General features: G+C 42.4%; 2 protein-coding genes across 4 annotated transcripts; both read left to right on the forward strand.

Annotated features, from left to right (window-relative positions):
- Window positions 1-11: 11 nt before the first annotated feature.
- Window positions 12-19070, forward strand: rsf1a (remodeling and spacing factor 1a). Of its 2 annotated transcripts, XM_055226158.1 has the most exons (18): window positions 12-173; window positions 1006-1097; window positions 1610-1702; window positions 2893-3098; window positions 4865-4959; window positions 5147-5212; window positions 6228-7134; window positions 7589-7688; window positions 7923-8069; window positions 8694-8798; window positions 9713-9792; window positions 9900-9948; window positions 11318-11418; window positions 14121-14179; window positions 15132-15435; window positions 15885-16063; window positions 17310-17480; window positions 18040-19070. In XM_055226158.1, exons 1-18 carry the CDS (start codon window positions 20-22, stop codon window positions 18321-18323), a joined length of 3192 nt encoding a protein of 1063 aa, XP_055082133.1. In that variant the 5' UTR covers window positions 12-19; the 3' UTR covers window positions 18324-19070. The 2 variants fall into 2 exon arrangements, with proteins under 2 accessions (XP_055082133.1, XP_055082134.1); XM_055226159.1 differs by lacking the exons at window positions 17310-17480; window positions 18040-19070 and having other exon boundaries at window positions 15132-15460; window positions 15885-16030.
- Window positions 19071-22486: 3416 nt separating this feature from the next.
- Window positions 22487-27989, forward strand: clns1a (chloride channel, nucleotide-sensitive, 1A). Of its 2 annotated transcripts, none has more exons than XM_033977002.1 (6): window positions 22487-22850; window positions 23353-23489; window positions 24200-24295; window positions 25430-25540; window positions 26083-26256; window positions 27794-27989. In XM_033977002.1, exons 1-6 carry the CDS (start codon window positions 22732-22734, stop codon window positions 27850-27852), a joined length of 696 nt encoding a protein of 231 aa, XP_033832893.1. In that variant the 5' UTR covers window positions 22487-22731; the 3' UTR covers window positions 27853-27989. The 2 variants fall into 2 exon arrangements, with proteins under 2 accessions (XP_033832893.1, XP_055082138.1); XM_055226163.1 differs by having other exon boundaries at window positions 24203-24295.

The following is a 27989-nucleotide window of genomic DNA, read 5'->3' on the forward strand; positions in this document are numbered from 1 at the left end:
TTCCGCTCCGCCTGGAAACATGGCTGCTGAGGCGGCGCTCAGCAGCTCCGGTCCCTCGCTCTGTCCAAGCTTCGCGGTCGTTTGCTCCTTTCTCGAGCGGTATGGAGCCGCGCTGGATCTTCCTGAGATGTCTTTCCCACAAATGGAGACATATTTGCGTGATACATCGACAGGTTAGAGCGCGGTGTGAGTGCTGTCAGGGCCAAGAGGCTGTGGACACGCTGCGACACAAACCCTAGAAGGGCCACCGCTGCCCCGGTCAGCATCACCTCTTCATCTTCACTGATGATGACGAGGGGCTGTGCGTGCGTGGCTCCCATGCAGGCGTCTGATGGAGTTAGTCGACACGCCTGGAGTCTCCAGCGTGGAGACACAAATTAGCCTACTTACTATTCAGTGTGACTACTTAAAAAAAAAAAAACACCAAAAAAAAAACTGGTAGTGCTCTGGCCAGGTTTATCAAAGTGGAGGAGCACGTAGGCTGTCATGTCTGCTCACCCCTCATGTTCAGCTGTTTGATGTGCCGTAAGAGTACAGGTGTAGGCCCTGGACTGCGCTACTGCCTCACAGTTACAGTGGTGAAACGGCCTAGGCCTTTAGCCTAGAGCTCCTCTTACATTCTGTCTCGTGGAACTTTTTGGATCAAATGTGTAGATCCCTGGCAATAATTGCTGCCTACGTGTTTCTATTTTTATAGCCTACTTTTTTCAATTCTGTAATACACTAAATGATTTCATGTGGCACTATGCTCAAGGTTAAAAATAGAACTGAAGAAACTACTTGGATAAAAGCTCTGCCATCTTAAAAAACATTTGTCCAGATGACAGAATTGAGTTTTCTTTTGACATACTTTCATTTATTTAATTCTCATAAAGCTTGTCAAAATAGGTCAGCAAAAGGTTAAAATTTGAAGAAACAGACGGTTGCTTTCTAATGATATAAAATGCTTATTACTAAACAATATGAGATGAGCCATTGTCTTGTTTTGGTTGTTTTCTATCCCAGTTCCCAGACCCCTGGTAGAACTCCATGTGAAGCTGCTCAGGAAGCTTGGGAAGATGGTGTCTGCTGAGCGCTGGGAGAAGAACCTGGCCAAGGTGAGCGTGGTCCTCTGTAGTGTGTGTGTGTGTGTGAACAGTGTACAGGCTGCTCTAACAGGACTAATGCACAACCACTGGTGCAGACCAAACTGACTGAGGGTGCATGATCCGAGTTTCAAAGAGATGCAAATACATTACTCTTCCATTAAGTCCCATTATTTTACATGCCTGAAAGGAGAACATATATTCTTAACATCTGAACAAAAGTATATCCGTATCTGTTTGTGACTCAATATTTTGACTACAAACTATTTCCTACAGAAGTTACCCCAAACTTGTTTTATTAGTTTATTTTTTTGGATTCCATTAATCAACAGCCCTGATGTAACAACTAGGGTCATTCATGCTGTTTCCAAAATTTCCATTTCTCCAACTTGAGCAAATTACTTTGTGCAGTGTTCACATGCAACTTTGGCTTGGGAAGGCATATTTACGGTTTATTCGACACCCTGTGAAAGGAGCATAACTCTGCACATGCTTGTAACCTACTGGTGTATTGTTTGCTGTAGTTCTGCCAGGAGCTGAACAGCACATGGGCATGGGAGCTGGAGCAAAGGGGCTACCAGGAGATGACCATGGAGTGCAAGTCAGGCATTCTCAAAGTATGTCCCGAGACGGTCACTGTTTAACCTGTCTGGAACTGCACGCACACAAAAATTAGACCTATTCTTGTATTAAAGATCCTATATTGCGTAAAACTGACTCATGGAAGCTTTTAGCCATGTTATAATGCGGTTACCTCTTCAAGAACATGGGTGCAGATGTGTTTTGTTTCACTCACACATGTTTGGGTAATCCTGGATTAGGTTTTTAGGCTGCCTGTATCTCCAAAGCTCAAAATGCTCTGTTTCACCTTGTGATGTCATTTGGTAGTAGTTTTAAGGTTAATAGGTTAATTTTTAGCCTCAATTGAACTTTTACTCTTCAATATTCTAAAATAACCTTCAGGGGTCACTTTTATTTTTGAATATTTTAGTTTACCTTCTGTACAGTTGAGATTGTCAATAGAAAGTCTAATATCTGCTGGTGTACTGAGAAATGAAGCAGTTTCAATGAGGCTGAAACAGTAGCTGTAACTTCAAAGTGTGGCAAATCCAGGGCTAAAATGATTCAAGTGAAGGTCTATGGACTTTGAAAACACAGTGGAGCACTTTCTGCATTACCAGTTAAGGATGAACAATGTTTTCGGTCTGAGAGAAAAATACAGCCTAAACATGCAGGGTTTGTGTTAAACATGTGTGAATGAAACAAAACACAACTTCAGACTTCAGACACGTTTGTGATGAGGAAACAACTTTATAACATGGATTAAAAATAGTGCAAAATAGACTTTTTAATGTGCTTGTTTGATTAGGTGTGGATGATATTGAAAATGTATTTGAGGTCAATTCAATTCAATTCAGTTCATTTCATCTTTATTCCAGACTGATGGTCCATTTAAAAAAAAAAAGAAAAGGACAGTGGCAATACAAACAATAAACATGTATTTATTTATTTTAAATTTTTGGGTTATTTCAGTGACTCTAATCAGATGATATTTCTGAAATCCATCTAATCTCTTCTTAGACATACCTGTAAATTTCTTGTTTGAGGTTCAAGTATTGCACAAAAAGTGAGTGCAGTGTCAAAGTACAGAAGCTTTACTTTATACCTCCATTTAAAAGACTACACATTTCTGTTTTTCTTGAATTTGATCACATTTTCTTCTTTAGTGCTTGTGTACATTTGTAGCTAATCTGTTGCTCTCAGCACACAGCTCTGACCCCGTCCCCTCTCTGGTGCCCCTTCATAGTACCTGTGCGAGTGTCAGTTTGATGAGAACCTGAAGCTGAAAATGTCAGTGAATGAGGAGGAGCCAGAAAGTATGAGGCTGCAGCCAATTGGTCGAGACCGCCAAGGCCACCTGTACTGGCTGCAGCTGGACCAGGAGCACAACATCCGGCTGTACACAGAGGAGCAGGACGACTCAGACGGGTCCACCTGGAGATGCATTGTCAGGTAACGTCATGTAACGCATCATCAGGTAAATGCTCTCCATGGCCTTCTCCATGCTAGGCAAATATGTTCTCTTCATTAGACCTGTCCCTCAACCAGTGAGACCCAACCATATCTCATCTTTGACCTTCCTCTAGCCCTGTGTCCTGGCAGCTCTATCATCTGCAGCATCCTATATCCTATACCACTCAAAAGTTTGGACACAGTTTTTCAGTTGTCTTTCTTTTCCATGAGATTATTATTATATTATTTTCATTGTAGATTCTGACTGAAGGCATCGTAACTGAATGGACATGATAAAGATAGTAAACTCAAATTTTATTTTATTTTTTTATTTAAACTGCTAACCTTTGCTTGAACCCTGGGTTGCACTTTTGGCATTTCCTGACCCTGACAGGGCACACCTGTGAAGTGAAAATAATTTCAGGTAACTTCATCTGGACGCTCATTGAGAGAAAACCAAGGGTTTGCAGTTCTCTCAACAAACTACTTTGAGGATTTTAATATAAAATATTAAACAACTATTTTAACTGTTTGTGTCTTTACTACATAATTCCGTATATCTTGGAATTAGATTTTTTCTGTATGGTTATAAAATATAAAAAGTGGTTAACATCGAATGAGATAGTGTGTCTAAAGTTTTGACTGGGAATGTACACTGCCTGGCCAAAAACAAAAGTCGTCACCAAAAAAAAAAGGTTACACAACATTTCGTTGGACCGCCTTTAGCTTTGATTACGGCACACATTCGCTGTGGCATTGTTTCGATTTCACTTCTACAATGTCACAAGATTCATTTCCATTCAGTGTTGCATTAATTTTTCTCCAAGATCTTGCATTGATAATGGTAGAGTCTGACTGCTGCTCAAAGCCTTCTCCAGCACATCCCAAAGATTCTCAATGGGGTTAAGGTCAGGACTCATGCAGAACCACTCTTTCACAATTTGAGCCCAATCAATCCTGGCTTTGCCATCTAGGAATATGCCCGTGCCATCACGGAAGAAAAAAATCCATTGATGGAATAACCTGGTAATTCAGTATATTCACGTAGTCAGCTGACCTCATTCTTTTAGCATAGACTGTTGTTGAACCTAGACCTGACCAACTGGAGGAGGCTCGTACCTATTTTCTTAGTTAAATCCAGGTGGTGACTTTTTTTTGGTCAGGCAGTGTATATTCACTCTCCCTCCTCTTTACAAATGTAAACCACCTGGATCTGCATATACTTTATCTCCAAATCACAAAACCTGAGCTGTAGCTCTGCTAATGTATACTAATGCTGGCAAAGAAGTGGTAAAAGTGTGTTAAAAGTTCTATTCCTGAGATATGTTCAGTAGGATATTTAATGTCTAAACATGGAAGCAACATCCTTCCCCCTCTGTGATGCTGAAGGGTGCCCAGGCTAACTGGATGCAAACAGTACTTAAACAATACCTGGTTTATAGTACCTTTTCCTGAATAGTACGTTTTCTATGCCTTTTCCTGTATTCATCTTTAACCTAGAACCATATAACATATCGTAATCACAATTCCATAGAAATATTTTTGAGCAAAATCAGTATCATTTATTTCTTTTAGGAATTCTTAGTAACTTTCTATAGTACTGTCTCAGGACACGTCAGACATAAAACTTGGTAACTTGGTAAGTTTTTCCATACCACAGTAGCATATTTAAAGTTTAAACTGTAGCCAGCACTAGTCCCCATTCTATTAGACAAGGTCTGCAAAGATCTTCAGACTCCAGGCTCCAGATGTTGCACCACCCGCAGGTCTCGGAAGGATCTGGAGGAGGCCCTGAAGCTCCTGAAGGACCAGATGGAGCCAAAGCCAGAGCAGACGCACCACGACTGCACTGCCACTTTAGGTAGGCTGTCTCTTTGCTGGGCTCTTTTTAATGGAAGGATTATGGTTATAATTATGTTGAACATTTTACTTTTGCTCATCGTGATCCCCTAGTGGCTGGTGGGGTCTTATGCATTGGCAGAACATAGTGAAAACTGTACTGTTTGTCTGTTTGTCTGTGATGTCAGTGTCCTCTTTTGCTCCTACAGAGAAGAATCACTGCAGCTCCGAAATAAAACCAGGTGACTCCATCAAACAAGAACCATTTCGTCAAGGTACCACTGCTCTACAGTACACCCACACTTGCCTGTAAGACAGAATGATACAGCTGTTTGTAGCTTTGGAAGGCTTGGTGCATAAAACTGTCTTTATTTTTCCTTATAGTAATGCATTATTCATGTAGCATTTTTTCAACTTATCTTAACTATATACGCATAGTCACAGTTATAGCTGCCCTGGGGTAGACTGGCTAAAGTCAGGCTGCAAATCTGCGCCATCAGCTCCTCCCTCCACCACTCACACTAGCTCAAGTGTCTTGCCCAACTACAGTTTCCACTACCCACTGCCCAGCCCTGTTTAGCTTCTGAGATCTAGTTAGTTTAGCTTATTTAAAACATGTGTCTTGAATTGCAATGTAATTTAGCAATCAAGAAGAAATTATTTAAAAAAATTAAATGCATTGACAAGGAGGTTTGGCCATTTATATTTCATAAACATCACCTGTCAGGTTTACTGATAACAATAGTAATGCTCATGTATTGTAATTAGAAAAACATTGGATATGATGGCCAAGTTGTTTATAATGTAATTTAGTGTTTTCTTTCACAAGAAAGTTTTTAGAAAGCAGAATGAGCCTCACATGAGCCTTATATTTGGGTTGCCAGTTCCTATGACTAAAACCAGTTGAAAATGCACCTAAAATCACCCCCTCTGAGCTGAACACTCACTAAACAAAACAGCTGCTTGTAAATAATACACTAATTTGAATGACCCAGTCCATTATGTCCAATCCAATATGTTGACTATGTATAATTAGAGAAAAAAAAATCTTTGTCAGACAACAGAAATTACAAATACTTAACGTCAACATAAAGCTTTTGTTACCTGTAGACCTGTTCATAGTGGAACCAAAACTCAAGTAGGAGTACTGTTAAGCTGTACAATATATTACAAGAAATAGGAGTAGGAGTCAAAGTGCGGTGTCCATCTCTGTATTTTTAGTCCACTTATGGCTCTATACCCCTGTCCCTTGACCTGTGTATGCGTATGTCTGTGTGTCTTTCTGTGCAGAACTCCAGCAGCCATGCCCTGAGTTGGCTGAGACCGAGAAGCCAAGCGAGTGTAAGCCCCCTGTGTTTGACCACCACGTGCGCACCATCACTACAGTGACCGCACTGAGCCGGAACGCCGTGTCCGTCCTCAGAGCACCCGGAGCACTCAGACTGGAGACACAACCCAGCCTCACGAAGAGCAGCAGCCAGCAGGCCACCATCCCCCTGAAGAAGAGGGAGCTCAAACTGTCTCAAGACTATCACAGCAACCTCCTCCTAAACAACAACAACAACAACTGCAGCATCATCGTGGTCAATCCTTCTGTCATCCAATCCACAGACTGTCGCAGCTTCTCCAGGCCTGAGCTGACCAATGGGAGCACTCCCCTCACACTGCCCCACAGGAGAGAGTCTGGGGCCCCCGTAGGACATGTGGGGGTCATCCGAAACCTACAGCAGACCCAGAGAGAGTCCCAGCAGCCTACTGACAGGTGCACACAGGAGCAGAAGGAGGCCAGGAGGGAGTCCGTGCTGGTCCAGAAGACACACGTTGCCAACACCAACTGCCAAGCTTCAGTGCTGTCTTCAGACCCTCCTCATTTCACTAAGGATGAAGAGAATGTGGAATTAAAGGTAGTAAAAGATAACAGGAGCGAGTGTGCAGATACTTTAGAGAAGGACAGTGAAGGAACGCAAAGTACTCCAGACCCAAAGGAGGACAAAGTAGAACTCAATGGTTCCCTTATCTTGGACACGCCTATGGAGGAGGCTTCATCTGAGCTCCAGAAAGAAGGCATCCGGCTCAAAATCAAGATCCCTCCGCACCGCCAGAACAAGCTCCGAGCCAGAAGTGCCAAGCACCAGCAGCCTGAGGGAGGGGAGGAGGAGGGGGAGGCACCGCTGAGGAGATCTGCCAGGATCTGCAGGTGGGTTTGACACAGGATGCAGCATATGGCATGAAGGCCAAAATGAAAATAAAAATCTGTCCCACTCTCAGATGGCTGTTCCAATTTGCCATTTTTGGACAATGTTTTGGCAAATAGCCTTTATCTGATAACCCATCCCGCACTAGATTGATATGTGTAGCTTCCTGAATTGAGTTCTATTAGTTCTATTTATTATCAGTCTGGCATGATGTCACTGCGAATTATCAATAGCACATTTTACCAACACAGTCCCCAAAGTGCTGCACAAACTAAAAACAACATCAATAAACACATTGCATAAATAAAATACAGCATAAAAATAATTCAATAAAAACACAAAAATATACTTATATACTAATATATATACTTGTATACTACTATTAATATACTACAGACAAATTTTGCGCAAATGTCACCAGTAAAGGTAGTAAAGTGTGTTTGAATGTGATCTCAGGCCCAGCTCAAAGGCCGTGGAGAGCCAGAGGAAGAGTGTGGGACAGAGCACAAGTGCAGTCCATCTCCCAGGGACCGCTGTGCAGACCAGGAGACAGAGGGTAATGCCCACGCTAACCACATGAATGACAAGTGACTGAATATTGATCTCGATAAAAATGTGACTAATTGACGAGCCCTAGTCTAGATAGTAACAGAAATGAACAACCAAATAACGTTTTTTGGGGGCTCTTGTGAATTGACCTTTTGATATTACTTTTGAGAATACCATGTAATGAAAGTAATTAAAATATGTTCACAAAAGTAGTCTGGCCCTAATACTAAGTCTGTTTTAGGGGCGCCCCAAGTGGTCCAACAAAGACAAAGCGAAGAAGGAGCCCCAGGAGGAGTACAGGGAGCAGCCAGAGGAGCTGGTGGAGGAGGAAGAGGCCAGCATAGCAGATGCATGCACACACTGTGGACTGGCCAACCACCCCGAGCTGGTACATCTGTGACCATACTCACATTACCTGAGCGTCTGAAGAAGGACTGCACAATTTTGGAAAAATAACACATCTCATTATCTCAAATTCTCTTAAAAAAGCATTTCATTTAGATTTGCGTTTTATGTTTTAATAATAGCATTGTGTTCAAAGTTCATATTTTAAACAGAATTGAAACGATTGAAATATGAACTGACAAACTAATACAAGATTCACATTTCAGAACATGTTTGTACAGATCTAAACTACAGAGTTAGTAGTTTTTATGCAGAATAAGACAGGAGAGTTTATTTTTTGTGGAGGAAAAGACGGCACTTCAGCCATTGCAACCTTTAAGTCGTTTAATTTCATTGTTGATTTTTTAACTTTCTGTTGGTTAAATCAGTAATCATGTTCAGCCCCAAGAGGCAACATCTGTTGCGATTTTGGGCTTTACAAAAATAAATTGAATTGAATTAAGATTTGCTAATTGCATTAATTCAAATTGTGATACTGATTAAATTTTTATTAATCTTGCAACACTAGTCTAAACTAAAGTAGTCAAAACTGTACAAATCAGGCTTGATATTTAGAATTTGAATCCTGGTGGACTCCAGTAGTGATATGCCTGTGTGTTCTCCTCAGATCCTGCTGTGCGATGCGTGTGACGTTGGCTACCACACGGCCTGTCTGCGCCCTCCGCTTATGCTGGTGCCAGAGGGAGAGTGGTTTTGTCCTCCCTGTCAACATGTGAGACCTCTGGCGCTACTTTGACTATCAACTACAAATACAGCATTTCTACAGGATGTATTCATTACTGATTGACTTAAAGAGAGGGCATTATGCAATATATTATAACGCTGCCTCATCAAAAACATGCCCTAAGAGGTTTTAGATGTCATCCATGGATGTTTGAGTCATCTAGCAATCTCTCTCGAGCTCTATTGAAAGCCTCTGTCACCCGTGCTCTTTCACGCCCTTTTTCTGTAAATATTCAAAAGCAGGATCATCGTCTGTATATGATCTATGATATATAAATGGACATAGCTAACTTGCTAGCCAGTGCATTCCAAATAAGAAGTGATCATGGGCTGGGCTTCCAGCTCGTCATTTTGGTCTTAACATGTTCATATTAACCCGCTCTACATGATCCTGGTATTTTTATTTCTCTATTGTGTCCATAACTCAAGATATGAACATTATTCAGAAATCAGCTTCCTTCTTTACTCGCGGTTGCTCCCACTAGCATTAGCAACAAGTTTGACTGACAGTGTCAATTAAGCCTGGGTGGCAAGGGCCATTACCTCCAACCACTTTGCTCCAGATTGGCTCTTTAGTGGTCATGATACTCATGATAGGAATTTGTCCCTTGTAACAGCTAGCCTCGAGGTGCTTCATTTGACTGGAGCCGAACGCTATGGTTGACTCACTTAATCCATTTTTTTATACAGTCTATGAGCATGATACAAAACAGTGCACTGCCCTTGATGCGATGTGCAGTAGTTTAGCGAAATGCATGCTGATTGTAATGTGATAGCACTCTAGGGTCCAATGAATTGAGGGCTTTAAAATGAACCATCAGGCTGTTAAAATGTCTTGTAAAACATGCATGGAGCTTATGGAGTTTTGGACCCGAGTACTGAAGCTCTGTTTGTTCTCCTCAGAAGCAGCTATGTGAGCGTCTGGAGGAACAGCTGACCAGTCTGGACTGTGCCCTGAAGAGACAGGAACTGGCTGACCGACGGTAAGCCCTTACCTGGACCTCCAGCCACTCCTTTAGCTCCTTCATGTCTAACCTGAGCTGTGTGTGTGTGCGCGCTCGTGCATGCACATGCGTGTGTGTGTGTGCAGGAGGGAGCGCCTGGTGTACGTGGGCATCAGCCTGGAGAACATCATCCCGGTGAGACACATAGACCTGTATTTGTGCATATATATCTATTGACATTTTGCAGCAGATGTCATCAACATTCCCTGGTGGTGTGATACTAACTGTAGGCTCTGCTCTGTCTGAAACTTTCTTACTCAAATTAGCCTTTAATCTGGGCTTTGTTTTAAGACAATCTGACCAGAAAGAACTGATTTAGCTGGAAAAACAACAGGTGGGATAATTTGTGATGTTAAACAAGCCTCTCTCACATAAAATTAGTCACAAGCTACCTAGCATTACCCAACAGTTTTTTCAGTTTTCAGTCTCACCTCTTACCTTTTTGTTGAAAATCACCTGAACAGGACCATGACTGCTCATATTGATCCCAGGCTCCATTTTATATTTTTTCACAGTGGAGTCTGTGAACAATACGAGCTGTCATGGTCCTGTTCCTATGGAAGCCCGTTTCCGACGCACGAAAAAAATAAAAGCCCCACAGGAAGTCGAAATTTTGAGTTTTAAACTCGTCATTAGGAGTTTTAAAACTCCTATTTAGCTTGAAGCCAGTGTGCACATTGCAATTGAGTGTACAGAGCAGAAGAGACAGGAGGAGGACTGTTGTGTTTATCACCTACATACTTTTATAAATGGATAAATTAAGCTTAATTAAGTTTCTGGCATCTTGAACAAGTCAGTGGGCCCTGAGTGTTGTTCTGACCACTGTTTTGTGCTGTGAGCACTTTTCTGACCACTCATGAGCTCTGGTCTGAGTCTGTGAGTGCTCGTCTTTCATGGTCTGAGCATAGTCCTAGTTAGGTCACAACCCCTGCTGATTTATTGAGGAAATTATTAAAATACCAAATAAATTTTATCAAAATTGATAAGGTTCACATTTTGTAAATGTTACATTCCCACAATTACGAGTTTTAAACTTATAATTAGTAGTTTTAAAACTCCTAATTACGAGTTTTAATCTCCTAATTATGAGTTTAAAACTCGTAATTATGAGTTTTTAATTTTTTTTTCATGGCAGAAACGGGCTTCCATATGTTCCGGTGTTTGATTTTCAACAAAAAGGTGAGATTGACTAACTGAAAAACTGTTAGCCAATGCTAGCTAGCTTGCGACTGCAATTGGATCTGTGAGAGACTTGTTTAACAGCACAAATCAGCTCACCTGTTGTAGTTCCAACTATGTCAGTTCTTTCTGGTCAGGTTGTGCTAGACTTTCATCTAAGGTTCACTTTAACAGAGGTTTACACAGAGCCGTGTCTATAGTTAGCTTTACACCCCCAGGAAAATTGATGACATTCAGAGTGACTAGACTGTATTGAGGCTTTACAGCTGATGAGCTGCCTTCAGCTTTGTTTTATGCTGAGTGAAATGTTTCTGTGGGTTTGTAGGAGGAACACAAAGTGGAGGAGAAGAACATAAAGAAGAAGGACGCCCGGAAGAGTCGCCTGGGGAGACGTTCCACCAGAACCAGGAAGCTCATCAGCTACAGGTGGCCCTCCTCCCACCTGTATCATCCAAGCATAGTACAGTTGTCACAACAATGCATTTGGGTTTTCCAGACACTCAAAGACACAGTACTAATTCCTGCATTTTTCTCTCCATGCTATACAAATATCGTGAGAAGAAACATCACAGTTTTCAGATTATAAAAATATTGACACCAAGAATATACAACAGTGAAATTGGAGACAAGACAGAAAACACTCTATTCCACCTTATGCACTTAAACAGGTCATACTTGCAGCACTCACAAGGTTCTATAGGTTGGGTCTATATATATATATATATATATATATATATATATATATATATATATATATATATATATATATATATATATATATATATATATATATATATATATATATATATATATATATATATATAAAATTTCGCTTTAAAAGGTGAAATAAAAATGAAAGCCCAAGAAAAGAAATAAAATAAAGCCCACATAGTGACCAAGGCATACGCAGAACTAAATCAGTCCTATACCCAAATAAGTTAAAATCTACATTTGAACTATGAATGAGAACTATACACTAAGGTCAGGCATAAGATAAATGACTACAGACTTCTTTTATCTTACTATAGTTTCGACACACGCATTATATAAATTCTATCTATATTTTACACATAGCTCAGATTAGAAGTGAGAGATCTATCGAAAGATGGATAGTATCACAGTTGTTGTTCTGGAGATAAGCTAAATTAGAATTTACAATATATTGTCTATATTTAAAATGATTAAAAATGACAACAGAAAGAGCTTATTAAAACAGAACAGAAACTTTTAATGTAGGGTATAGGGTAAGCGATATTTGGGCACTGTTGTGGTTCATTTTATGGTCCATTCACATTTTGTACTTGAGCCTCACATTTAAGTTTGTAAAGACTTAAATGTGAGGCTCAAGTACAAAATGTACAGACTTAAATGTGAGGCTCATCTTCATATTTTAACAGCATATCAGGAATGTGTCCAAATGTGCCACATGGACACATTCCTGATATACTGTTAAAATATGAAGAAGCAAAAAAAGTTCAAAAATATTATCGAGATCTTCATTTTGCAAATATCGTCCATCTCTAGCTTAGACAAAACCTATTCATCATTTCAGCCATCTCCTGCAGCTATAACTTATATTTTAATGCCTCAATCTCAGACAGCAGATAGACATAATCATATTGGTAAACTGCAGCTTAGTAATACCAGGTCCAAAAGTAGTTTCATTTTACAACGCAGGACAGGCTCTAGACACGGGTGAAGATCTAAGCCGATTGTGGTGGTGACTCACATCAGATAGTCACTGCGGTCGCACTCGCAAAACTGCAGAAAATAGCAGATTCACAAGATGCACATGCTATTATCAGAGGTGGGATGTGTCAACTGATTTATCAAGTCTTCAACTGAGACAAGACATCGGTCACAAAAGGTCAATGTGATATCTCAGAGCCATTTAAGAAGTTTCTAGCTCACATGGGTAAATAAGGTAGACCTGTCATGATAACACATTTTGAAGAGAAATATTGCAATACATGATAATATTGAAGCTACTTAAGCTTAAACTAATTAAGAATGAAATAATGCAAGATAATCCCCATAAACTATTTTAAATAGACTGTTTATAAAAAAATAAAAAAAAACATGAGCTGCAAATAAAAAATAAACAAATAAATAGCAAAATGTACCAATAATTAGCCATAAAAGAAACTTATTCACCCCTCCACAGCTCAAATCTTATTTACTTATTTGATTGGGCAATGCATGTTAATGAACAGACATGATTTAACATGAAAGTAAACACACGCCAAATGCTTTCCATCCGTTGTCCCAAGGGGCAAAATAAAAATTGCACATTCCACTGATTGCACAGTTCCCTTAATTACAATTCTTAATACATCAGGATGTTTTCAAGTGCCTGTAGTTTAAAGGGAATGAAGAGCAGGTCACGATTGTGTTATAATTTGCCTTTTAACTGTTAAATTATATGTTTTGAACTGATGAGGAATAACGTTTAATTGCATAGATCTATCCACATGAAACTCAAAATCTCTTATTTTGGGATTTTGTTTAAAGATAAAAGTTGTTTAGTCCCTGGCCTACACCTGATATTACCTGAAGTGTTTTCAAGTGTGCAGCAATTTTTTTTTTTTGGAACTATAAAAAAAGGTTGCCTTCTATCAATCTTAATGATTTACCTTTATTTTATTTTTGAGTGAAATTTGTATCTTATGTTTACCTTAAAATCCATAAGAATCAAAATAGAGATAATACAGGAAGTCCTCCACTGTGTTTTTAAACTTCATATGCCTTCACTAGAATTATTTGTATGATTTAAGCCCTGGAATTTCCAATCTCTACTGAACAAAACACTTCATGACATCACAAGGGAAAATAGAGCATTTTGAGCATGTGAGGCATTCAAATTCTAAAATTCTGACCTGAATAATCAGTGATTGACTTACCTGAGTAATCATCACATCTCGATTCCCCTACCGTTGGCTGTGGGTGTGAAGTCTCTTGCCCAAGGACACAGCAATAGCATGCATTGGTCAGAGCTGGGATTGAACTGCTGACCCAGCTAATGGGACTTCTGCCCAGTCCACTTCATGCCCCTTTCAGTCCAGCACAGGAGTAGACTTGACCCTTTTGAACAGTGTGTAGTGCTGACCACTTGTGTTGCTGTCTCGCAGGTTTGATGACTTTGATGATGCCATAAATGAGGCCATCAAGGACAACAGAGATCTGAGCGGTGAGTCCTCCCTCAACAGCCCTCATTTACACTATAACTCCACTCCTGCTTAGCTTTGCATATGACCACTCAAACAACTCATTTCAGTGGAACATTTTGCTTTCTGGTTGGACACGGCCAGCAGATATGACATACGTAGAGGTAATTTAATAACTGTTACCTTACAACCATAATATAAACAAGGGCAGAAACATGTTTAAGAAGTTGTTTGACAAATAAAAATAATAATTAAAAAATAACAACACATTTAGACAAATTGAACTTTGCATGTAAATTGTGCCTGTTTTTTGGATGGAGTTTGCGTATTGATAACATAGATATTACATTTTAGAACTCACTTCTTTCTGTAATTTCTCATCTTTTTCTCAATGGTTTTTTTTGTTTTTTTTTCTCCCACAAATTGCCATTTGACTGGTGTAAAATGATGATGAATATTAACCACAGGAACAACTAAGCCAGCAAACTAAAACAATTTGAAAATCATGAACTTTAAAGAAGGGGTATTATGGAATATATATATATATTTACTTTCTACCATGTTATAATGGTAATCCATCATCAAAAACATGCTTGAAGAGGTTTTAAATGTCATCATGCATGTTTGAGTAAGTTGGTGATCTCCCCCATATATACATAAGCATGGTAAAAAAAAACCAAACTGTATGCACATGTGCAGTAGTTTCATTAGTTTAATGCACGTCAGTTATGCTGTGACAGTTCTCTGAAGTTGAAGTGACTTAACGTGGAGAGGAAAACTCAGAGCATCAGAAATAAAAGTGAAACTTAGGAAATGTGAATACGTTGTTTTTGACAAATATAGTATTTTCAAAACAATAAATGGTAACATGGTGATCTTATGTGTTAGCAGTTAATGCCCCATAGAAGTAAAATACCACTTCTTTGAGTTCAACTGTCTTCTTTAACCTTGTGTTGTTGTTGTCATTGTCTGAAGGAAGATGCAGCAGAGCCATAAGCTCGATGTCAGATGAGGGCATCGGACTCACAGGGCTGTCACACAGGCCAGACCATCAGAGACCGGATCACCAGCGATTGGACCACCAGAGACCGGGCCACCAGAAGTCGGACACCCAGAGGCCGGACCACCAGAGGCCAGACTCTCAGAGGCCGGACCCCCAGAGGCCGCTCCGATGGCCTGCTAGTCATGTGAGGAAGAGAAGGAGGCGGAGGCTGAACGACCTGGAGAGTGACAGTACAGCAGCGGACAGCGAGGAAGACGAGTACCTGCTCAGCCACAGGTACAGGCACCCCACACCAGCACAGGTACATGCCCCCACACCAGCACAGGTACATGCCCCCACCCCCACACCAGCACAGGTACAGGCACCCCACACCAGCACAGGTACAGGCACCCCACACCAGCACAGGTACATGCCCCCACACCAGCACAGGTACATGCCCCCACACCAGCACAGGTACATGCCCCCACACCAGCACAGGTACATGCCCCCACCCCCACACCAGCACAGGTACAGGCACCCCACTGCAGTACAGGTACATGCCCCTGCACCCCACACCACCATAGATACATGCCGCCACCTACACACCAGCACAGGTAAATGCTCAGCCACAGACCAGACAAGTCTCCAAGTATTTCAAAATCAAACTCTCTGAAACTTGACCATGCTTTTTTATCAACAATAAAAAAGTACACATGGTCCACTCAGTTTGGTGTGTTGTGTTCCAGCTCGGAGGAGGAAGAGGAGCTGGCCGCCTGGGGGGTGGAGGAGGAGGAGGAGGAGGAGGTGGACAGTGAAGTGTGCAGTGGGGACAGTCTGAGTGGGGACAGGGCCATGAAAAGACTGTCCAAGCCTCGAGGTCAGTCCAGGAAAAGGACACATGTGCTGGACAGCCCGGAGCACATGGGTATGGTTCTCACCAAAGCACCACATCTCACATCTCCATTTCTATAAATACATGTAGCTGATCTAGCATCTACAAGATGATATTGATAATAAATAATATCATAAAATAATCAATTAGAGTACAGAGTATGTGATCTACAATAATTAAATGTCCTATATTATGCAAAATTGACCCTTGCGAGCTTTAAGCCATGTTATAATGCTGTAACCGCTTCAAAAACATACCTGGAGTTGTGTTTTGTTTCACTCACACATGTTTAAGTAACCCCTTATTATTAGTTAACAGCTACCACTTTTGTTTAGTAGAGAGATTCCAGGGCTGGAATTATCCAGATGATTGTAGTGAAGTTGTATGGAGTTTAAAAACACAGTGGAGAACTTCCTACATTACCAGATGACATCACAAGTTGGAGCAGAGTGTTTTCTGTTTGAGAGCAGAACAGCAGCCTAAATATACAGGGTTTGTGTGTTAAATGTGTGAATGAAACACAACTCCAGTTTTGAATGCAATGAGGAAACAACATTATAACATAGATCAGAGAATTTTAAGTGATACATCTGCATTTAAAGTTGAACTAAACATTAAAACTCCTCCCACAAACAGATTTCAAATAGAGCTGCTAAACTGGGCAGTACCTGGGCAACTAAAGAAGAGAGTGAGGGGGTCTGGAGGACTTAAGGGTAGAGTGAGGGGGAGGAGGGGCGAGGTCTGGAGGACTAAAGGAGAGATTGAAGGGGAAGGAGCGGCGGGGTCTGGACAATGCGAGGAACAGTGTGATTGGTCTATAACACGTACCCACACTTTAAACTTCGCCCCTGCAGCCAGGTGTTTGGAATCAGAAACACATGGATGTAATCAGGGTGAAAATAAAGTATATCTAGTGTTGAGTTCCACTTTAAGTATGTAAATTATAGTGCATTCCTTTGTATATATTTTGCATAGGGAAAGACTGCAGATATATCTGTATTGGTATAAACTCCAAAAATGTCCAGACTTTTTGCACTGGGTCCCACAGGGGATACCAAGACCAAGATTTTTTATTTTATTTTACACTTGAAAATTTATATTTACGAATTATATCTCTTTGTTATAATTTGAAACAATAATAATGTAAAGTGTCTCAAAAATGCCACCATAGAAACAACCCTGGTAAATGTGATGTCAGATGCCTTGGTGAGTCCTGATAAAGCCCCTCTGTTGTGCCCATAGTACAGTCTATGTTTGAACATTCCCTGCTGTGTTACAGGCTGCTCCAGTATTAGTGACAGTGGAGAGGACAGCTCCAGGAGGGCTCTGCGCAGAGGCCAGCAGCAGCAGGTCAACTACTGTGAGAACTCCAGCTCAGACAGCGGAGCACCCCCGGCTGTCAAGAGTGTGAAAAGACGCCCGGAGCCAGTGTCCAGTGACTACAGTGACGGTCAGCAGCACTCTTGCACTCACTGTTAAATTTTAATTTTGATAGTTTCATTAGTAAATTAAAACATGTATTTTTGTTATTATAATTGAAATTATTGAGATAAAAAGTATACTAAAATATCGCAATAATATCAACATCACAGTGCTTAACAGCCATAATTTTCCAGTATCGTGCAGCCCTAATAATTGTTATCATATTTTTGCTTCAAAATAAAATCTCAAAAATTACAGCTAAAGTCACACAGATGTTGTCAACTAATAAAAACAAATCAGAAGACAAAACCAATTTTACTAAAATTAAAAACCATCATGAAGACTCAATTTTTCAGTCTGTGTTGTGAAAATACAGTTGTAGTCTCTAATGCTAATGCTATCTCCCTGGTTGGCTGATCTCTTTCACTGCAATGTCCTGTAAACATTGGCCTTCTAGTGGATTGATTTAGTACTAGTTTTATCCAACGTTGGCCATCTAGCAGGTCATTGGTTCACATATTCATCAATTGTTGTGCTGTGTGGTTCCTTTCTACATCCCTAACTTCCCCTTCCCCTTGTTCTGCCAGTCTCTGCACTCTCCAGAGACTCTGAGGAGGACTGTGGTGAGGAGGAGGAGAACAGGAGGAAGCGACCCCAGGCCAGGCACCGAAAGAGGAGGCGACACAGACAGAGGCCCCGACAAGGTCCCCCCACTGACCCTGACACATCTTCAGAGGAGGAGGAGCCCGTGAGGAAGAGAGTCCAGCGCCCGGCTGGTGAGGACGAGCAGGGCCGCAGAGCAGGGAGGACAGGCAGACCAAGGGGCCGCAAACACAAGGGCTCTAAACACTACAGCTATGCCCAGTCCTGACACAACTGTAAACTGTGTGTTTGTGTCTTCTGTGATTTAAAAGGAGACATGCTAAACCACAACCATGTTACAATAGTTATAAGTTGTGACCATCTCTAAAACATACCTGGAGCAGTATTTACAAAAATGTATCTTTGTTTTTGTTTTTATTTTTTTAGTCCTTTTTTAAAAAATACACCTTAAATGACCTTGACTAATGGTGCGTTCCAGGCATAGACTGTATACAGTCTATGGTTCCAGGCAATTGAGAACTGAGGGATTTCCCACTTGAATGCTCCAACCTCAAAGCATTGTAAACTGTAAACTGTAACCAACATGGCTAATGCTAAACTGTAGGCTAAATGTACATGCTATAACCTGTTTACATGGTTTATGTGGTGGTTAAACGCTCAGATCCACTGTTTGTGGTGATTAGTATTGCTGTAATAAGTCAGTTTAATTTATATTTCCAGTTCAAAAGTGGGAATTACCAGTTTGAGTGGCATTCCAGGGCATTCCAGGGCATTTTTGGGGAATATCCCAGTTATCAGTTACCTGGAACGCACCATAAAACTCATGCCTTAGCATAATATTGCTAGTAGCTGGGCTGCCAGTATGTCTTTAAGCCAGCAGAGGGCATCCAACCTGTTCTAAATAAAGATTCTGCTAAATTGTTTTCAATTGACTACATATACTGTAATGAGCACTTTCCACAGATTTTTGATAAGACTATGGTGACATAAGCAATCCATATTTAAGAAATATATATTTATATATGCTAATTTGGGTATAGAGTTATTACTCTTTAGCGGATTTATTTTTAGCACTTTACTTTTGCCAATTGTGTAGTTATTTAATATATATTAAAATAATACAAAATGTGACAATTATACTTTATTTTATCAACCAAATTTGTGGAGGAAGATTCAAATAAAGATTCTTATGTCTTCTTTAAACTGTTTTAGTGCCACATGGAAGTCTTTGTGTTACAAGAATAGGTCATAGGGATGTTACTATTTGGGGCTGAGGACTTGGGATAGGGGACTTGGGCCAGAGTCTGTGGAGCCTGTTGTGTCTGCGTGTACACAGGATACGCAATACTGCACTAACTGTTGTGTACAAATCTGATCTGCTGTCATACTCTGCATTTGGACGATTCACTGTTGAGATGATGTGTGCATTTTGTGCTCAGTGACTTCCATAACCCAGTGCAGTCTCTTGCTGTTTTAATCCCTACAACATGTTTATACTATTTTTTACTAATTAGCTGTATCATGTAGTTCCTTAGCAGTACCAAAATGATGAAATTCCAGAGTTGTAAAACATGGGAAGGGGGTTTGTAGAGATGGATTCTGAAGAGTATAACACTGCTTTATTCTATTATAGAAATGTGTTTTCAGACATTAAAAGTGTGCAATAAAAGAAATAAAGATTACATTTAATTGTTGTCTGGAAGGTGTTTGTTTTTATTCACATGGCATGATGGTCTCAGCTGTTTACCAAATGAACTATCCATGGGTTTCAGATTGACTGTAGACCGTAAAAACAATAGATTAAACCACCTGTGACACAAAAATCATAATGCATTATAAATAAATTATCTCAATGCATAGACTAAGGTTGGCAATTAATATGAACTATCCACAGGTTTCAGAATGAAAACAAGTCCGTTGCCATAGCAACCAATATCCATCGATGCATTCATTCTCTTCCACTTATCTGAGGCCAGGTTGTGGGGGCAGCAGTCTAAGCACTAAGCAGGGGCTCCTAGATTTCTCTCACCCCAGACACGTCCTCCAGCTTCTCTGGTGGGACCCCAAGGTGTTCCCTGGCCAGCCGAGAGACATAGTCCCTCCAGCGTGTCCTGAGTCTTCCACAGGCCCTACTCCCGGTGGGACATGCCCGGCTCAGCTGGCTCCTCTTGACGTGGGGGAGCAGCAACTCTACTCCAAGCTCCTCTGTGACTGAGCTCCTCACTCTATCTCTAAGGGAGTGCACACCCACCCTGGAGAGGAAACACATTTTGGCTGCTTGTATCTGTGATCTTGTCCTTTTGGTCATTACCCAAAGCTCATGACCATAGGTAACGGTAGGAACATAGATTGACCGGTAAATCGTGAGTTTTGCATTTCAGCTCAACTCCTTTTTTACCACAACAATCCGATACAGCAACCACATCACTGCAGACACTGCACCGATCCACCTGTCAATCTCACGCTCCATCCTTCCCTCACTTGTGAACTAGACCCCGAGATACTTGAACTCCTCCACTTGAGGCAGAGACTCTCCACCCACTTGAAGAGGGCAAGCCACCTTTTTCCGCTCGAGAACATGGCCTCGGAGTTGGAGGAGCTGATTCTGATCCCAGGCACTTCACACTCGGCTGCAAACTGCCCCAGTGCCTGCTGCAGTTCCTGGCTCAATGAAGCCATCAAGACATCATCCGCAAACAGCAGAGATGAGATCCTTTGGTTCCCAAACCAAACCCTCTCCGGCCCCTGGCTGCAGGTAGAAATTCTGTCCATAAAATACAATGAACAGAACCGGTGACAAAGGGCAGCCCTAGTGGAGTCCAACATGCACCGGGAACAGGTCTGACTTACTGTTGGAAATGCAAACACAGCTCCTGCTCCGGTTATACAGGGACCGCACAGCCCTTAGCGAAGGGCCATGAACCCCACACTCCCGGAGCACCCCCCAAAGGACACCACAAGGGACAAGGTTGAATGCCTTCTCCTGATCCACAAAACACATGTGGACTGGTTGAGCAAACTCCCATAAACCCTCGAGGACCTGATGGAGGGTATAGAACTGATCCAGTGTCCCGTGACTGGGATGAAGACCACACTGCTTCTCCTGAATCCGAGATTCGACTTTCGGTCAGATTATTTTTTTCAATATCCTGGAATAGACCTTACCGAGAAGGCTGAGGAGCACCACCCCAGTCTGCCACTCCACAGACGCTGTCCCTGACCAACACGCGATGTTGCAGAGATGTGTTAGCCAAGACAGCCCACAACATCCAGAGACTTAAGGTACTAGGGATGGATCTCATCCACTCCTGGAGCCTTGCCACCGAGGAGCTTGCCAACCACCTCAGTGACTTCAGCCGGAGTGTTGGACAAGTTCGCCTCCCTGGTATCTGCTTCCTCCTCGGAAGACATAATGGTGTGATTGAGGAGATCCTCAAAGTATTCCTTCCACCATCCGACAACATCCCCAGTTGAGGTCAGCAGCTCTCCGCCTACACTGTAAACAGTGTTGGTGAAGCACTGCTTCCCCCCCGAAGCGTCGGACGGTTTGCCAGAATCTCTTTGAGGCTGTCCAATAGTCCTCCATGGCCTCCCCAAACTCCTTACCTGACTGTCCACGGCCAGAGGTAAGATGACATGACAACAAAGTTGATTATCAACCTGATGCCACATGTACTGAGACACGGACACCCTTGTGTTCGTACATGGTGTTTGTTATAGACAAAATGTGGCTAGCACAGAGGTCCAACAACAGAAGACCACTTGGGTTCAGTCCATCACCCCTCTCCAGGTGTCACTGGCTGGCGTTGCCCACGTGGAACAACGGAGTCCATGGTGCACTGTCTAGTACCCCTCTCAGGGACTCCAAGAAGTGCGGCAACTCTACATTGCTGTTTGGCCCCTAGGCCGACCCAACAATGAGAGACCTGTTCAACGAGGTGAACTCCGACATGGGGCGGATGAGCTGTTGGGCAATAAGTGAGCCCACACCAGCCCACCAGAGAAATGGAGAGTCCAGTCCTGTGTATGGAGGTGAGGCCGACTATATCTAGTCAGTAATGCTCAACCTTCCGCACAAGCTCAGGATCCTAAACCACCCAGCTTGGCGACATTCCATGTCCCCAGAGCCAGTCTGCATGTCCAGAGATCCGGTCGCCGACTGCCGCCCAGATCTCTCTGCACTGGCCCCTCACGGATCCTCCACATTAAGGTGACGGTTCAAGGAGGCGAGCAATCAATATTTTTAAATTAAATATATTTAGAATTACTATTATTATTATTATTATTATTATTATTATTATTATTATTATTATTATTATTATTATTATTATTATTAAATACAAAATAAAATACAAATATTTTAAATAGATATTTAAAACACAGGAAGTGGACTTGGTCTTTCCCGGATATTACATCTGCGGAAGACTCTGATCAGCGCCGCGACACTTATTTGAAAGCTTCTCACATGGAGCAATAGTTTGACACTTTCATCTTTACCCTTTTGTGCCGCTAATCTGCGCCGGGACTGACTTCGGCGCACACTTCCACCGTTACGGTTCACCTCTCCGCCCGCGTATAGCTCTAAATAGGTCACGGAGCCCGCTGTGGTTTGCCCGCTGACCCGCTCTGTAGCTCCCGAACTCCCGATCAGATTCCCGTTGTGAGTCCCGGCTACGATGGTGGTGCTCAAACACCTCCCTCCACCCACCGAGGGCGTGCGGCACGAACAGACCGACACCACGGCGGTGATGGACGGACAACGGCTTGGCTGCGGGACCCTTTACGTAGCAGAAACGTGAGTGACTGGTCGAGACTAGACTGCCTGGTAGTACATCAGCTCATCGGACAATCAGTTATGGGGAAAAAGCTGAGAAGAAAAGTACAACAATTTTAAAAAGATCCTAAAACAATTAAAAAGCAAAAACAAACAAAAAACTATTTTAGACAAGTTTTGGTCCTCGTTAACATTTCATAATGTTGCTAGGTAGCAGTTACGGAATTACCTCTATTCCTGAGTTCTATGCGGGCAGGAGATGTGACTTCAACTGAGCAAGATGTTTGATAAACTAGACAAGATGTTTTTGTAAACTCTTAAATATTATTATCTTGACTTTGTTTTAGTAGTCTAACCTGTCATGTGCACTTTAATTTATCATCGGCTTCTCCCCAAGCCCCATTCAGCTGGTAATGAATGGCATTCAGAGCTTGCAGTGTATTGAATAGCATCCAGTTGTTGAGACACTTGAACATATGTTTGATCCCACACATGAGTCAAACTTGTACCTGTCTCCTTACAGGCGTCTGTCGTGGTTCGATGGCTCTGGCCTGGGCTTCGCTCTGGAATACCCCTCCATTGGGCTTCACGCCATCTCCAGAGATCTGAGCACATACCCCCAGGAGCACCTCTACGTCATGTTCAATGGCAAACTCAGTGGTGAGATGTGTTCAGCCATTATGTACTACCACAAGTTGCGATATAGGAGATAGGGATGCACCGATACAATACTGGCATCAGATATCAGCACCAATACTGAAAATTTTGCTGGATATCGGCTTCCAAATCCAGGTTCAGTTGATCTCTTGGTTGGACATATAAATTGATGTAATAAGACTATTTACTGGTCCTAGTCAGCCCAGAAAGTCTCATGGTTTAACTTTTATTTATAAAAAGTGGTTACTTGAGGAATAAATAGCAACTATATTTGGATCAGCACTGGTATTGATTGATATTGGGTGTCAGCATATCCTTAAAGCTATAGTAATGGATTTGAATTTTTCGTTTTCACAATAAAGATAAACCAGCATAATCACAGTGACTCCTTTTCTGAGTGAATCATGTGAAACATAATGTGGTTAGCAATGTATAAATAGTACAATGAAACACTAGAGTAGTTGGTTAGTTCTAGTATCTATAATGTGTCATGTAATTAATTATTGGAGGGAGATTCAAATTATTATCTACAACTAAAATGTCATCACACAAGCCTAATAATACTACATCAAACTAATGTGCCCACTGGTGCGAAGAAAAGCTGCATGCGATAAATATCAGCCTGAAAAATATTGCTCATTTAGCATGCACTGAATGATAAGTTGATTATGGTGACTGACCTATTTCACAGAACATTGCACTATTTGTTTCAGAAGAAAATGAATCCGAAATGCCCGAAGACGACAGCGACAGTGAAGAGGACAGGGCCATCACTGAAATCCGATTTGTGCCCACAGACAAGAGCGCATGTGAGTGTTTAGTTTATTTATGTATCAAGGACAATGCACATGAAAAACATCCATCCATTTTCTTCCGCTTATCCGGGGCCGGGTCGCGGGGGCAGCAGTCTAAGCAGGGACTCCCAGACTTCCCTCACCCCGGACACGTCCTCCAGCTCCTCCGGTGGGACCCCAAGGCGTTCCCAGGCCAGCCGAGAGACATAGTCCCTCCAGCGTGTCCTGGGTCTTCCCCGGGGCCTCTTCCCGGTGGGACATGCCCAGAACACCTCCCTAGGGAGTCGTCCAGGAGGCATCCTGAGCAGATGCCCGAGCCACCTCAGCTGGTTCCTCTCAACGTGTAGGAGCAGCGGCTCTACTCCGAGCTCCTCCCGTGTGACCGAGCTCCTCACCCTATCCCTAAGGGTGCGCCCGGCCACTCTGCGGAGGAAGCCCATTTCAGCCGCTTGTATCCGCGATCTTGTCCTTTCGGTCATTACCCAGAGCTCATGACCATAGGTGAGGGTAGGAACGTAGATTGACCGGTAAATCGAGAGCTGAGCCGGAAGGCGAAGCTCCTTCTTTACCACAACGGACCGATACAGCGACCGCATGAAAAACATTGACCTACAAAAAGAGGTCATATGTTTGAGCCAGTTTAGAGGAAAATTACTATTTAACCTTCGGTCCCTGGATAGGTTGATGTCATAAATGCCGATAAAATACAATGTATATTTATGCAATCATACATCCACTCAATAAGTAAAACTATTCAGTATCAGTAACCACATCCATGCACTATTTACTATGGTTACACTGATACAAATATTGGTATCAAATATCTGCACCTGATACTGAAAGAAATAGCTGGATCTGTTCTGTGATATCGGTTAAGTCAATATCTTAATTGGGCCTATAATTCAATATATACAAAGACTATTTACAGGCTGATTTTAGAACATTTAATAATATTTGAACTTTTCTTCATACATGTTAGTTATATGATTGATAAATAACAATTACATAACCCAATAACTCCCCATGTGAGGGGATAACTCAATAACCCCCCATGTGAGGGGCATTATTGAGTTTAAATGCAGGTTTATTACAAACACAGAGCAGTAATCAAGTCAAATCACTATGGGCAAAATATATTTTTGTTTTCAGTGGAGTCTATGTTCAGTGCCATGTGCGACTGCCAGGCACTGCACCCTGACCCCGATGACCAGGACTCGGATGAGGACTTTGAGGGCGATGAGTATGATGTGGAGGAGGCAGGTAAGAGAGGGCGTGGCCAGAGAAAAACTGGCAGGGGGATAATTGTTTTCCATATTCATAATGTCCTGTTTTGTTCTTTTGTTCTCTTTGGGTCCTGTGTGTTGTTCGGGCTGCAGAGGCAGGTGAGTCTAAAGTGCCCTCTACTGTCCCTACATTTGTCCCTGTCCCCATCTGTTCCCAGGTGTAGGGCTGCAATATTAAAGCAGACCTATTGTGCTTGTATTTGCTATATAGATGTAATTTTTAATTTGGACATTTTAAATCACGATATTCATCTAAAACGACTTGATAAAAGAAAAAAGTCCACTGGAGACTTGTTTCCAGAGCAGTGGAATCTTCTCTCAAATGTTAATGCTCAAAATATGCACTGTGAACTGAATCTTTTAACAAGATTGAACGTTGAACCTTAAATGCAGTTAAACATTCATTCAGAAGTAGTTCAGCCCTACCAAAGTGTCCCTGTATCCTCCTGTCTGTCCCCTCCTGTCTCTTACTGTCTCATTTATAGTTTAGCCCTGTGTTGTGTGTTTGCCTGTCTACAGAGCAGGGCCAGGGGGATGTGCCCTCCTTCTACACGTGTGAGGAGGGTCTGTCTGCGCTGACGGCAGAGGGCCAGGCCACACTGGACAGACTGGAGGGCATGCTGGCCCAATCTGTGTCGGAGCAGTACCGCATGGCCGGAGTCCGCACTGACGAGTCCACTGCCCAGTTTGAAGGTCTGTTTGAAGGTCCCATCACAGCTGTTATTAGCTATTAGCTTTAGCTGTTATAAAGCTGTTACTTCATCAAAAACACACCTGGAGTTGTGTTTTGTTTCATTCACACGTTTAACACACATCATGCATGTTTCTTATGTCAAATAGAAAACACTCTGTTCCACTTTGTGATGTCATGTGGTAATACTGGAGGTGATCCACTGTGTTTTTAAACCCCATACACCATTCACCGGGATCTTTTGGACAAATCAGCCCTGAAATTTTCCATCTCTATTAGACAAATGGTAAAAGGTAGCTGTTAACTTAAACTACTGCTTCATGACATCATAAGCTGGAACAGAGCATTTTGAGCTTTGGAAATGTAGACAGACTAATAATAAAGGGTTACTCAAACGTGTGAATGAAACAAAACACAACTCCAGGAATGTTTTTGATGAGGTAACAACATTCTAAGATGGCTTAAAGCTCAGAAGAGTCAGTTTGCGTGATATAGAATCTTTTAAGTGACCTACTGCCACATGGGCCACATGCAGGAGGTAGACAGGAACAAGTGCAGGGGAGACGAGTACGAGGGAGGCACTAGGGCAGATCTAGCAAGACTGCTAGTTATGGGGTAGACATGGCAGGAGTGGTGTGTGCTTGGAGCGGACATGGCAAGTGCATGTGACTGGTGGGTGTGGCAGACCAGGGTGGAGGCCAAGTATGGGTTAGCCATAGTGATAGCTGTGTGAAGCAGATATGGCATACTGCCTGGGGCAGATACGACAGGACTGACAGGTGCGTGTGGGATAAGTGCATGGGGCTGACATGAAGAGACACATTAAGGGACAGGTGAGGTGTGTGGGGCAATTATGAGGAGATTGGCAGATGTAGCAGGACTAACTGGTGTGTGGGGCAGATATGGCAGGACTGGTAAGTGTGTGCTGCAGGTGTGTGGGGCAAGTATAGTGGGCAGGACTGGCAGATATGGAAGGACTGGCAGGTGTGTGGGGCAGATATGGAAGGACTGGCAGGTGTGTGGGGCAGATATGGAAGGACTGGCAGGTGTGTGGGGCAGATATGGCAGGACTGGCAGGTGTGTGGGGCAGATATGGCAGGACTGGCAGGTGTGTGGGGCAGATATGGCAGGATTGCCAGGTAATGTGGCAGGTATGACCGGACAGGCAGGTGCGTGGGGCAGAGATGATGGGACTGGTAGGTGCAGTAGCTTGAGAACTGACGAGAAGAAGCATGAGGCTAGAGTCCTAACGCAGGAGAGGTTTATTTACATCAGTGCAGGACCAAGCACCTGGAGACATGAATCTTCAACACACTGTGATAGTGTTGTCCATTCCAGTCAAGTGCAGTCCAGTCTGACCATTCTGGTGTAGAAGATTATACCTCTGAAATGGAATTTCTCTAACAGTATGCATGGGGCAGTTGTAGTGGGACTGGCAAGTTTGTGGGGGCAAATGTAACAGACTGGCAGGTACATGTGGGAGGTATGACAGGACAGGAATGTGTGTGACTGACATGTGACAGAAGTGCTGTGTTGCAGATGGCATGGAGGTGGAAGCAGAGGCGGGACAGTTTGAGGATGCTGATGTGGATCATTGAGCCCAGGCGAGCACTGAGGGCACTGTTGGTTCATCTCTATGTGAATGTTTTGTAAATGAGGACCAATTTTGAGTTTGCCTAAATAAATTCTGTTTGTGTTTGTATGAATGTTTAAATAAAAAGCACTTGTTTTGTAA

This window comes from Periophthalmus magnuspinnatus, chromosome 13, assembly GCF_009829125.3.
Source record: "Periophthalmus magnuspinnatus isolate fPerMag1 chromosome 13, fPerMag1.2.pri, whole genome shotgun sequence".
NCBI lineage: Eukaryota > Metazoa > Chordata > Actinopteri > Gobiiformes > Gobiidae > Periophthalmus > Periophthalmus magnuspinnatus.